At 42.3% G+C, this 13,814-nt stretch overlaps 1 protein-coding gene across 3 annotated transcripts in view; it reads left to right on the top strand.

Moving 5' to 3' along the window:
* Positions 1 to 32: 32 nt before the first annotated feature.
* The window catches only part of NAP1L1 (nucleosome assembly protein 1 like 1), a 32,121-nt gene continuing 18,339 nt past the window's right edge, over positions 33 to 13,814 (top strand). For all 3 annotated transcript variants that reach the window (XM_080392516.1, XM_080392515.1, XM_080392517.1), the window contains exon 1: positions 33 to 488. In XM_080392516.1, coding sequence (XP_080248642.1) covers positions 48 to 488 — 441 coding nt within the window. In that variant the 5' untranslated portion in view covers positions 33 to 47. The remainder of the gene's footprint in view (positions 489 to 13,814) is intronic.

Here is a 13,814-nt window from a genome sequence, read left to right as displayed (position 1 = left end):
AGCTCTTGGGCCCGCAGCCCAGCCCAGGCCGGGCGGCCCCGCGGGGGATGCCCTTCCCGGCACCGTGCCACCCCGCCCGCCTTTCCCCTCGGGCCCACGGCGGGGACAGGGACCAGCCTGCGGTACGTGAGAAGACACACGTCCCGGTCGATGACGCGCCCCTGGCCTTCCCTCTGCGCCTCCCCGCCCGGCGCGGCCCGGCCGGCGCGGCGGCAGCGGGGTACGGTGCGGGCTCCGGCCGGGCAGGCCCCAACGGCCTCGGCCGACGGCCAGCGCGTGCCCGAGGCGGGCGTGCGGCCGGCGCGAGGGCCCGCGCGTGCGCGCGCGCGTTGCCAGGAGACCCGGGGCGCGCGGGGGAGGGGGAGGGGGGTTACGTGGTGACGTTAATTCTATATGAGCGCGAGCGGCGGGAGCTCGGGTCTTTTTACCGCCAGCCGCGCGGCGCCTCCTCCTCGCTCCTGAGTCACCGCCAGCCCCGGCCCGCGCAGGTACCGGGAGGGGCGCCGTGGGCCGCCGCCGCCGCGGCGGGGGGTGCGGGCGGGGGGCAGCGAGCAGGGGGCGCTTGGGCCCCGCTCCCGCGCGGGGAGGCCGCGGGCGCCGGCCCGGCCTAGCGGGGCCCCTCGGCCGCCGGGGCGCGGGGGGGCGGCGGTGCCCGCGCCGCCCCGAGCCTCTCCCGCGGGGCGCTGCCGCCCGCCCGGCCCCTCGGCGGGGAGCGCTGCTCGCCGCCCCCTCCCCCCTCCCGCGGAGCTAGGCCGGGCCGCGGGGCTCGGGCCGGCGCTGAGGGGAGGCGAGTCCGCCCGGCAACACGTGGGGACGGAGCGGGGCCCGCGGGGCGCGCCCGGCGCTGCCGGAGGGGGCGAGGGCGGCGGGGCCGGAGAGCCGCGCCGGGCGGAGCGGGGCCGTACGTGTTCGTCCGGCCGCGGGGGGGCCGGGTGCCGGCCGGGCTCGGCGGCCGAGTGGGGGGCGGGGAGGGCGGTGGTTGCGCACATGGCGGAGGGGGCGGCGGGTGGCTGCGCGCCGTGGCCTTGGGCTGGCCCCCCGCCTTGTTCTCGCTGCCGCGCGGGGAGCCGCGGCGGGGCTGTGCTGTGCCCCTGGCTGCTGGCAGGGGGACCCAGAGACTGAGCCAGGGGACGGGCAGCTCGCTTCCTGCCTCAGGAGAGAGCGTGCATCGGTTCTCCGGAGTTCAACATGTCGCTCCTCTGGGTGCCTGCTAGCCGGTATCGCCCAAGCTGAGGCCTTTGCTTTCCGCCTGATGGTGGATGTGTCCATTGTCCACAGTAGCAGGTACAAGAGGTGCGTGATGTCTGTCAGCAAGGAAGGCAAAGAAACGACCTGAAAGACCTAGTAACTACAGATGGAAGCATTGGCTTCTGTTTAGCATTCATGTAGATCTATCTGCATAAAAAACATATTCTATCTACTCCATATTGCATGCTTAGGGGACCTGCGCTGCCAATACCTCTGAGTATTTAATACAAAACCTGCCTTATTTGCTTGCAGAAGAAAACATGAGCCTTTTCTCGTGACTGTGGCATGGTAATAATATGTCAAAATCTTCCACAGTTTATCTCCAGGCACATGGCAGTTTTGTGTATGTCTATTTGTGTTTGAAGCCTTATGGAGATAGGTGTACATTTCATGCTCTCTAGCTCCTCTGAGGAAGGTAAGAGAAGTGGGCACTGGCGGTGCAGGGTATGACAAATACTTTCCTCTGCTCACCACCTCTGCTGGGACTTTGATGTCTGCTGGTGGATGTTATATTAATCGGGCAGGAGGTAGTACCTGGTTATTTCCATTTGAATCATGAGATAAAACTCCAAAGAAGAGCTAAGGCCTAAGGTTGTGTACAGCTGACAGGTAGCTTCTGACAAAAATGTTAGTAGCTTGTTGGTTAGTAGCCTTCCTGCTGAGTCTGTTTTACAGTGGTACCCTCTTTAAAGAATGAAGAGAGCACTGTACATGGATTGAAGCCAGCTGACTGGCTTCCAGTGTCTTGTAAATCTAGTAATTATCCTAATTCTTAGGGCAAAATAGGGTTTGAAACCTGTATACATTGACATTTTAGTGACATGGATGCCTCTGTACCAGACAAAAGTTTAGGCTGCTCAGGCTTCAGGTACCTGAAACGTAGATATGAGTGCTTAGAACAGGTCATTGATACCTCATCTTCTGTTTGTATGGCCCACTTACTCCTATGAGACTGATAACACACTAGCTGTCTCCCATCCTTCCACTTAGTTTCTGAGTTTTGTGACAGGTTTTCCATATCATGTGTTTTGGTTTCCGAGGACAGAGGATTGTAGAATAAGGATTTTGTGCACAGGTGGTAGATCTGGTGTTTTTCAGAGCCTGTGGCTCTCCTCTGGTGTTTAAGGACTGGGAAGTGAGTGTTGGGACTGCTGGAAGTGCGTAGAAGTACCGTGCTGCATCTGTGCCGCCAGCCCAGTGTTACAGGAAGTGCCAATACTGCTGGATCTGCTGTACTGCTGTGTGTGTGCAGCACAGTCATGCTCTTGCCGTTCTTGTGCTTCATCTAGCCCCACCTCACTCAAAAACTGTTCCTGGGAGCAGGCAGGGGACTTGTTAAGGTGATCTGCGTACTGAGCACCCTCAAAATGGGTGGTCTGTTGGTGTGGGTTTTTTCTTAGCTCCTTGCATAACTGACAATGAATATGTGTGCACAAGTGAAACTGAAAGCCAGGCATTGTGGGTACATATGTTATGAAGCTTTCTTAACAGAGTTTTTACAACTTTGAGTGAGACCCGAGTCTTCCAGGCTGTGGAACAGTGTTAGAACTCCAGATCTTAAAGGATATTTTGGCTTACTGCACTGTTAGTCGCATTGGTATATATCTGTTTATTTACTTAGCTCCTAAAAGTTGAAGCAATTGTAACACAGTGAACTTAACTCATTGTGGCAGATACTGTATTTCTTAGGGGAATAAAATAACTTTAGGATTTGAATTTCAGTAGTGAAGAATCTCAGGAGAAATAAGACGAGCATCTTCTATTTTGAATTTTTGATTGAATCCTTTGGTGAAAGCCAGTTTGTGCCAGTAATGGGTGTAATGAATGTATCTATGGTATCTACACTTTTTTGTTAATATGACTGTAACCCAGTTCATCTTCAGGTTCTTGTGATACAGCTGCAAACATGCTGTATCTTGAACTAAACATCTGATTCTTACTACTTTGGGAAACTTCAGGAATTGGACAGATTGCAGAAAATGGAGATGTAAGTGTTCTTTAAATGCCTGTTCATTTTTCTGCATTTGTGTATGCACTCAGTAGAACTTTAGCTCTGGGTTTTTCCATGAACTGATAGTGCTTTGCTATTTGTGTGGTACTAGTAGGTACTTACACAGAAGACAGTACTTTGCAGGCAGAAACAAGACTTTTTAATGCTGGTTGTATTTTACATAGAGCTGATGAGTCTTCTGAGTTAGCTTCTTGTCTGGGTGACTGTGTTCCACTCTAGCTTCTCATTAGAAAACTAGCGAGTAAATAATAGAGCAGAATCGCATTGTGCAAGTGGTGTTTAATCTGAGGAATGGTTGTGATGATGGGTTTAATGTTTATAGGTCAATTTTCATTTGTAAATTACTTCAAGCTCAAAAGTGATAATAATTAAAGTTAATTCAATCTAGCTGATCTTCACTCAGCTCAGAGGTTAGTGCGGTTCCTCATCACCTAACATTGTTAATCTGGAGAGTAGGTCTGGTGTCATAATGTATTTGTCTAGAAAACCAGACATGCCTGGAAGGCATCACAAAAGTTGCTTGGGGATTCATTTGACGACCTTGTGAAAAATTAAGCTATTTAGAAGCAATGCATGAGGTTTTTGAGGACTTCCTACACTCATCAAAGTTAATGCAAAGGGAAAAATCTTAATTACAGATATGGCCTCCTGTATTTAGTGATAACTTTAACCCGAAGTTTTCAGGAAGACTACATGCGCTGCAGACCAAAACTTCAACTGCATAAAAAAAACCCCAACTTTGCTAATTTACTTTTGATACTTATATTTAGCTTTAAAATATAAATAATTGAAGATTTGAAGTAATCAGTGTTCTCCCTAAAGAGTAATCTTTTAAATGAGTTCACGTATTACCAAATTGTAATCTGCACCTTAACTACTGTCAAATGTTAGACTGGATATCTTCCTAAATGGAAAGCTGTTTAGATTTTGGTACTGGAGAACACAGATGCATTTGAAGGCTGAGTGTGTGCTTGAATGTACATCTGCACAGACATAGTTTACAATGGTGATGTCTCAGTTTAAAGCTTAACTTGAGGTAATGAACAGGCAGTTGCACATCAGCTGTTTCACCTGGTCTTCGTAGACTTTAGAATGAAATATTAGCAGTTTATCCTTAGTAGCTTTCTTTTAGATACATCCAGAAACAGAAATTTTCATATCTGGAGCCATGAAGCATTCAGGTGCTGATTTGACACTTAATCTTGTTAAAAAAAAACATCACCACCAGCCAAATCACAACCAAACAACAAAGAAACCTTCACCCAAAACCTGAGAGATGCTAGAATTATTCTCATTAAGTGTTGGAAATTCTGATTAAGGGATTTGATTAAGCAGGTGACTGAAATTTGGAATGGAACAAGCCTCCAGGATTCTAAGGCCCAGGTTAGAATCGTAAATGGTTGTTGTCTTTGCTGAGCAGCAAGGTTAGTTCAGGCCACTACTTTATCTAGTTGTTGTTTAATATGTGATGTTGCAAAGGAAGGAGGGGCAGTTCTTTCATATTTCTTGTGGGATGACTAGCTCGTGAGGGAAAGTTTCCTCTTAGTTCTGGCTCCAGTTAAAATCCTGACTTAAGCATCGAAAGGTTAAGTTGGGATGTGACATGAAATAAAACAATTGTTTACATCCAAACCAACTTTTAATCAGTTCTTTCTGAACACCTTTTAACCTGGGTTTTGTCACTTCTCATTCTTCACCTCTCAAATACTATTAATGTAAATTTAAACTGTTTCTGTTCCTCGGGTATTCATGTTACTGGGTCTTCAGCCTCTCTTCTGCAGTGTTCAGCAGTGAATATAGGATACATTACTGAAGCATGTGACAATTTTGCATTGTGTGTTTTAGTCATTGTGGATTCATTTCAGATCTTGACTACTTCTGCATGTCGAGTAGAAGTCTTCAGTGGGCTGCATGCAATTCTATCTGTGTCTTTACACAGCAATTTATTTTACCTTTTAATTCTAAGTTAGCTTGAATTGCTTCTTTTAATATATGTTACTTTAGATATTAGTACTATTTATTTTGAGTCACTTGGATCAACTTTGAAGCATCTCGTAATTCTGTGATATTACAGTTCTGGAAATTACTCATCTTAACTTTAGATGGTTAACTATGAGCTGGTAGTGCTTTATTCTGTTCCTTGTGTGTGCAAGGTACCATAATCAGAAATGTGGTCACTGTTTTTGACCTGGTGAGAACTTTGTGGCATGGCTGCTTGAAGCTTTTATCACCTTTTTCACTGTTATGGAGGTGTTGGCTACTTCTGCTAGTGCCAACCAGAAAAAGTTTTTGAAGATCACTTTGTAAATAAGGCTCAAGTTCTTTGGCTTAAGTTCTTTTTTACAGGTGTAGTATATGTTTACAAATGCTTTTTAGACTCTGCACCCGTATTAATTTGAAAGTGACTTACTGAAACCGTAACCATGTGTATATTTCTTCTAGGTATTACGACCAATTGTAACATCTCACCCCTAACAGCCTCCAAAACTGTGTTAGATAGATGATTGTTGTATTCCTTTTTTAGTGAATGCTAGCTTGTTAGTTGAAAACTGTGTGTTTAAAGGTTTGCAGTTTAGTAATGGCTTTGTTTCCATGGAAAAAACAATGAACTGAAGCTAACAAAAGAGTTGCTAAATACATTTTAGGGATTTCAGTGGCTTCTTGGGGAGTGAATGAATTTAAAATACTGCATTCATCGGATGTTCCAGCAAACCCCATGCTTTTGAAACCTCATTTTTCAGTGTTTAACTTTCTTTTCAGATAGGGATGTTTAGACGTTTAAGTCAAACTGGATGAAAACTAACGCTGCAGTGTGTGTCTTGCACATAGTAGTGTAACTGCCAATGTGGTTTTTTGTGACAATCTCAGTAGTCAACTGACACTTCGTTCCTTTGTTTGATGTGGCATGCACAAGTTGATCTTTTAAACTGTTAAAATGTATGCTGCTACCTGAAGTAATTTTGTTAAAACACAATTTTTGATTACTTTGACACTTTTTAACGAACTGAATACTTGTACCAACATGGACTGTATATAGAAATACTCTTAGGAAATCTTAAATATATTTTTGGATACAAAGATTTTCAGCCCTTTAGGATGGCTGCTGTTTTTCCATTGTCAGTGACAGAAAGGAGAAACTACAACAAGCTATACTGATTAGTTTGTTCTAAAAAAAAAAATAAACAATCCTTGTTTAGGTTTTTCAGATTTGAATTTAAACTTTTGTATTACTTTTCTAATAATAAGAGATTGTTCTTAATAGAAATTGTATGCTTTCTGCTACAGAATCTTGGCATCCAGAACAAAGGCCATGTTGTGTGTTAATTACCCTATTTTTAGAATGTGATCAGGGAGCTCGTATCGGTAGCACAGACAAACATGCAGATAAAATTCAGTCCTAATTTTAAATTGTAATTCTGTAGTCAATTTCCTTTTCCTGATGGAGACTATTTTTTGCTGAAAGAGTAAACTCGCACTATGTAAAATTAAAGTGCTGCAAAAATAGTTTAGTATTTGTTGACTGTGTCTTAATTTCCTGATTTAAAAACTACTGAAGGGGCAAGCTTTAGAAAGTATTTCCACATGAATGAAACAAACTCTGTGGTTACTAGTAACTGTTTTGTTTTGAAGAATTTTAGTTTTTCCCATCATGTAACTGGTGTTCTCATGCAAGTTGTAGAGCAGTTGAAAGTTGAAACATGGAAAGTTTGTGTTTTCATGCCATAACATGTAATGTGCAGAGGCCTGCAAGCCCTAGTGGAATAGTTGCATTGGCAAATGGCTGAAGTTTGTGATTTTGCCTTGGAAATTATTAGGAAGAGCAAAAAAAAAACCACCACTCTTACGGGGAAAGAGCAGTCAGTTTCAATTAATTGTGTTACTTAGGTTCAGCATTATCATTTTCTAGTGTTTTTATTCTTTACAGATTCTGAATTTTGCCATCTTACCACAAGGTAAAATGTAGCATACAGTTTCACAGAAACTTCAAACTTGCCTAACCCTCTTCATGAGCTTTTATATAAAAGGTACTTGCCTGTGGTGGCTACCACCTCTTGGCTCTGCTGTTACTCATGCAGCTGCAGGCCTAGCCCTGTACAGAGAAATACCTAGCACTTTTTTTCCTGCTTTACAGCTGTTCAGACATTGCTGATGAAAGGAAGACAGTGTGCATAGCTAAGGAAGAACCATGATAAGCTTTTCCAGCAGCATTTGCCAGTTATATTGGCTTTAGCTGGCTGGAAGATCAATAAGCAGAGAAACTTGCTGTTCCTTTTATGAAGGGGGCATACCTCCCTTGGGGTAGTGTGGGTGTTTACCATCTTAGTCAATTTAGCAGTTGCATGTAGCTAAAAATTCTGAGGGTGTTTTGTGAAACACCACTCACTACTCATCTGAATTTCTTGGTCCAGAAGGCCTTACTCAAGCATCTGTTGAAGATTCTCCTGTATCATCACCATGCCAGTTAGTGTTTCTGCTGTTGCCTGTGCGTGTCCTTTAGACATAGTGGATGAGTTGGTGCTTACACAATCAATTGCAACAAAACGGTTGTTTTAGTTCCTGCAAGGGTCCAGCGGCACCTTCTTGCTGGTGTATTGAGGAACCTGTATTCATTGCTTCCATTGGCCATTAGCTCCTTAAGTCTTTTTATCAGGCCTTGATTGCCTTTATATTAGTACTATCTTGTTTATTATTTCATTCTCTTGTTTTCTGTGCTTGTATTTAGGCAGAAAATCTTAATTATCTACTCTAGATCTGAAAATTTAATCTTGTCAGTTTTTGCTCTCCTATGTTAACAGTCAGAAATCTTTTGTTAGCAGAAGAACTTTGAGGCACTAATAAAAGGAAATTCTCTGGAGAGTTCAGTGGCTGATAATGTCTTTCGTCAAATAGATGTGGTATCATGGTTATCCAGCATAGGACTACCCTGCTCACTTAATTGAGATTATTTTTTTTTGACCTTCACATTTCCTAAGAAGGCATATTTTTCTGTAATATGAATGATATAATCAGTTTGTAACAATTTGCTTATCTGCCATGTTAATTAGTACAATATCCCCTTGTTTCATGGCCAGTTTCCATGCTAATGTTAATATCTATTTCATGAATTTGATCACACAAGTGAAAAGGAAACACTTGGTCTTCTGCTTGATTACCTTTTGAAATGACATTTTAAAATTTGATATGTTATTTAATTACTACTTTTTGAAAAGGAGCTAAGTGCTCTCCTAGTTACTACTGAACTGTGATCCTTTCTCATAAGTTTTCCTGTATGGTGGTTGGTACCATATCTTCTGCTAACAGATGTGAAATGGTAGATACATTTCTTCAGGTCTTGGTACCAACAAATTTGAAGTGTGCAACTCTGTGCTATGTACTGTGCACTCTTTAAACAGTTCACCCAGTTCTGACATTGATGTGAATGAAACTGCACTATGCAGAGCATCTCGGCACTTCAAAGTTAAAACCCTCTCTTAGTGGTTGTGAGCAAACTACTCCAGTTATTTTGAACACCTGCCGTCAAATAATGTCTTTTAATGTATCTCTACACTACTATTTTTATTTTTGTTTTCTTTTTTGGTGCTGAATGTATGAAGGAAAATGTTAAAAGTTGCCCTCCTGGAATGCTAGACAAGAACATCGGTTTGAAGTAGCTTTCAGTGAATATATTGCTCTTGAGTTTCCCAGTCTAGTAAGAGTTGAACTTGGCTGGTATGATGTCATTTGTCTGGCACCTGTGGTTTCTGCAGGCATTGCAAATAGCTTACAGGACTTAATCCTGATAGTTTTTTTTTATACAACTAGCTGTCCTCTAGCTGGACCTCTCTTTTTTTCCCTGACATCTAACTTAGTCCACTTAGTTCATTGTCCTGTGTTGCAGCTTCTTAATCCCACATAGGGCTCATTTGTTTTAGGTATTTTCTGTTAATGTATTGCTTTCAGTTGCCCAAGGCTTGCCAGGGACGGAAAAAGGCTGATAATGCTATTCTGTGGATAGGCTGACTTATTTGCAGTGCTCTGAATTACTGACTACTGAGGAAATTCGTTTGGGCGTCAAGGGTATGTTTCTTTTAAAGACGTGAGTAAACAAGGCTTGGCTGTAGATTGGGTCCAGTGTCCTCAAAAAGCCCATTTGTGTCCCTTGAACTACTTGAGAAATTTCTTCTACTTGCTATTGCGAGCTAATTGTGTGAAAAATTTGTGTCTAGAGAAGGGGAAATGGTGTTTCCTGAAAGGGAGGGAATGGGTATGGTGTGTGGTATGGTATCCACAGAGATGTTGAACAGCTGAGATCTGTTGGCGGCCTGCCAGCCTTAGGGCTTGTGCAAAAAAGCTGTTGTTTTGCTGGAGGAACTGTGTCTCAGGAATGTCTTGCCTCCTCAGCTGACTCCTAATTCACCTCACTATAACCTGTCGTCTTGAGGCTGCGCAGGTGTCAGGGTAATCTAATCCTGGCATGCTTACTTGGGTCACTTAAAGCTGATATTCAAAAAGAAAAGGCTTCTCAACAGACTGTTTGTGTCCTAGCTGCAGTAATATAGCTAGTGCTGCTGTGCAAGCTCAGACTGGTTTCTGTGTGGATAAAGGCAAACTGGGAAAAAAGGAGGGACTGGGAAGGGCTGACTATTTACAGTTTGTGTTTCTGTCTTCACTTGAGCAAAGTCATTTTTAGTGAAGAAACAATCACCCCTGAAAACGGAAAGCTTACTAACTGGTAACTTGAGGATGAACACATGGCAATATCATTGCTAGTTTCTGCATGTATTGAATTACATTTCTTATAAAACATGACAGATTTAAGAGGTGAAGTGTCCTTTAAACATTATAAAATAATCAAAATTTCACAGTGTTTTGATAAATTTTTAAGAGTTCTGTTAATTTTTAGTGATTCTCCAGGATGCACTCAGAACTGTGGCTGAGCCTGCGCTGGACTGTCTCCTAAGCTTTCCATTTTGACCTAAGCTTTCCATTTTGAAAAGAACATGTTTCTTGTAATGGCAGACAGGGTTGTGATTTAAGCTACCTGTATGAAAGAGGTTTTAAGATTTAGCCTTTAGAAAACTGGCACTGCAGCTTGCTTTTCTGTGCTTTTGCTTCCTTTTTGTAGCATGAACTTCCTATGCATTCTCCTTAAAACCCTGCAAAGATAACTATTTTCCTCTGCATATTATTCCAGTGAGCAGCAAAACTTTGTGAGTGAAGCCTCCGGGCACCTCTGTATTTGACCATAATGCAGTGCTACTGGCTGTAGCTGTTTAAGTAACAGGGAAATAGAATGTTTAATAAATGAGGTTATTTGCCTGCTGGCTTTTGCACAAGGAGGAAGATACCCTTTACTATACTCAAAGCCTTTTCTTGCAGTCATGAGGCCTAGATTCCAAGTAGTATCTCAGTCCAAAGCAATCACTTAAATGGCAAGGCTTGAAGTAACACACCAACTGTAGCCAGGTTTGTTGTAATCCTGCGCTGATGACTGGTCAATTTGTTTCTTCCAGGAGTGACACGAATAGAATGCCTCTTGCTGCTCACGTGCCAAGGTGCAGCTGCTGTTCACAATTCTAAATGCACCTATGAAACAAATTGGGAAGGATGACTGCATCTTTCTTGAGAAAGCTGAGTGATAGAGTACTATATCCAAGGATTTAGTGTTTGGGGAGATACTGCGAAATAAATACTGCAGTGATATGTTTTAGTATTACTCTTCATGGTACATACTGTATCCACACAGCGTAAAACTCTACATACTAGACTGGGACACTGTATTAGGCATTGTGCAAAAATAGTGGAGGCTGTTTGCTCTTAGTGCATTTTCTCAGTGCTTTTCTGCCTCGGCAGTTTTTCTGCCAGTAGAACAGTGTTTGCAGAGAAGCTTATGGTTGTTTAAGTAAATGAAGATAAACTAAATGTGATACAACTATATATCCATGCTAGTGGATTGCACAGATTAGTCTAAATGCTTGCCAGTGTAGTTCTGGTGGCATAGTGCCTTGTAGTCTCCTCATGCAAAAACTGTTGTCTGGAGCTGGCAGATGACAGTGTCATGACTAACAGTAGCATCTCCTCAGTTTGTAGAAGAACTCTTCCAACTGCAAATGTTCTGATACTGGGTTGTGTAAAAAGTGGAGGGAAGATGAAAGGATGAGACATGAAAAAGGATGACACAAGGAGAATAGGGAAAATGGGATGAGGCGGATAGGAACACACTGGAGGGAGGCTTTGAAGTTGACAGCTGCTTGATACAGTCTATTTTAATTTCTAAAAGATCTTTGAAGAATGTTATTCAAAGTCTTTTGGTAAATTGGGCCATAGTTGGAAAACACACAGTGATTGCATGGATTGTTTAGAAGCCAGGAAGCAGAGGGTGAGTAACTGCCCCTTGCAGAGAGGAGAGAGGCAGGTAGATGCTGGACTTCCACAAGGTGCTGTACCTGAGCTGAGTGCCTTTGACATGGTCATAAGCGATCCTGGAAAGAGGGGTGAAGAGTGGAAGGTTGAAGGTTGCCGATGACAGGTTGTTCAGAATGGTGAAAACTGGGATGCACTGAGGAATGCTGGTGAACCTTCCTCTGCCACACTGTTGCCAGTGTAGAAAAATCTTAGTTATGATCTCTGAACTGAATGTTGCAACTCAAACAGGATTTTAGCTCTTTGATACGTGATTGATAACATGAGTTTACCAGCATGGTTTCAGGGCAAGGTTAGGACTAATTTTTGACCACATCATAATAAATTTTTATTTCATATACCCTCACTTCTTGAGACAGCGTGTTTTTTCCTAAATGTGATTGAAAGCTAGAAGAGCTTCTGAGGGAATTCTTGCCATGTCATTGCTTTTTTTTTTTTTCTATGCATCTGCTAATGGCTGGTATTGAAGATGGGATGGATACTTCTTAAAGTTTTCAAGCATGACTTAATCATAGCAAATCTCATGTCCTCATTTAGAAAAAATATTTAAATGAACTGTGATAAAGTCAGTCTCTTTCAGCAAATGTGCATCTGAGATGTTTCAGCTGCTGTTTCATTTAGCTTATTGGCTTGGTGACACCACAAGGTTTGTGTTGTCATTGGTTATACCTTTGTTGAAAGAACTGCCTCTAATTTTATGGAAAGTGAAGCTATATTTAAGGAGGAGAATGGAAAGAGGAAATGTTGGTCTCTGCAAGGAGCAATAATAATTTGTGAATCTGATCACTGTCACATTTGCATAAAAGTGTGTGAAAGGCAGGTGAACTGTGCATCTTGTGTTCTTTTGCACAGTGATTGTGCCAGTCTCCTTGAAAAGGTCCTGCATGAACAACTCGAGAGGAAATCTGTAAGGAAAAGGTCACATATTGTACATTGATAAACTCTTGCAAATCAGAAATAATGCTAATTATGTTGCTCAAGAAATATGGAGATGTGTAAATATGAGTTGTAATTGTAGTAGGCTTTCAGTTTCTATAATCTTCACTTCATGCTATATTTTGAGAATTGCTGGAATTGTTATATAGGCAGCTTACATCCATATGTAAACTTGAAGTTGCTGGGCAGACAAATGTGATCTGAATTTCAGGAAACTTAAAATGAGTCAAAAACATTATTGGAATTCCTTAATTTTTTTTTTTACTGAATTGTTAGATGTACTTCGGTTTACAGTAGTGCTGCCATTCTATTTGAATAGCAAATACTTGTATTTATAAGTCTGAAACAGATTAACAGGTAGTTGGTTCTCTAGTTTTTCTGCATACTAGGAAATTTAACCTTCTTGATTGCATGCAGCCTCCTAATACTTAGTTGGCACTGTTAAGTTGCGTCCTAAATTAAAATGTCAGATACTTCCTTCCTATGTAACTGTTGGGAAATCAGTCTGACATCAGAGAAAGATACTTGATTATATCTACATAGAATGTAGGTGATAAAATCTGAAGTCTAGATTCTAACACGTCTCTTCATACTGACTGTTAATGTCCTGATCTCACTGCGATTGTGCTCGTTACACACTTTGGACAGATCAAATGCAATTTCCATTTTTTTCTGGAACACTATCTCCAACAATTTGACTAACATTTTCATTGGAACACATTATAAGGAGTTGAACTTCCTGAAGGAAACTTGAATTTATTTAGCTTACCAGACAGCAGCTAAAATGGGGACACTAAAGCAGCGGGTTCCATGCTTCCTGGGCCAGTGGATTATTTTTTAATACTTGGTGTCCTGAACCATTGGACCTAAGTCAGCAGTAATGGCATCGTGTTTTGTTGTGTGTGGTATTGTCTCTGACTTACATCTTCTTGGAGACTAGACTCTGAAGTACTGCTTTGCTGGTGGAAGGTGGTTATTCATCTTGTAATACATTTGAGAACAAAAGTGCTTCACAGTGCGTGAGATTTGCCATAGTCTCAACATGTACTATATATAGTTACTGTGTCTGGAGTGTGTTTATGATGGTACTGAGATACTTCAGAAAATTCTGATAATTCAGGATGTGGAAATTAGGCATGTTAAATACCTTGGCACCTGGCATGATTTTTTTAAATGTTGCAGTTCTCTGGGTATTCTGAGGAACTACTTGGATTGA

The sequence above is a fragment of the Falco punctatus genome (genome assembly GCF_963210335.1).
Source record: "Falco punctatus genome assembly, chromosome: 6".
NCBI lineage: Eukaryota > Metazoa > Chordata > Aves > Falconiformes > Falconidae > Falco > Falco punctatus.
Note: the sequence above shows the minus strand (reverse complement) of the source record. Positions and strands in the feature narration are given on the sequence as shown.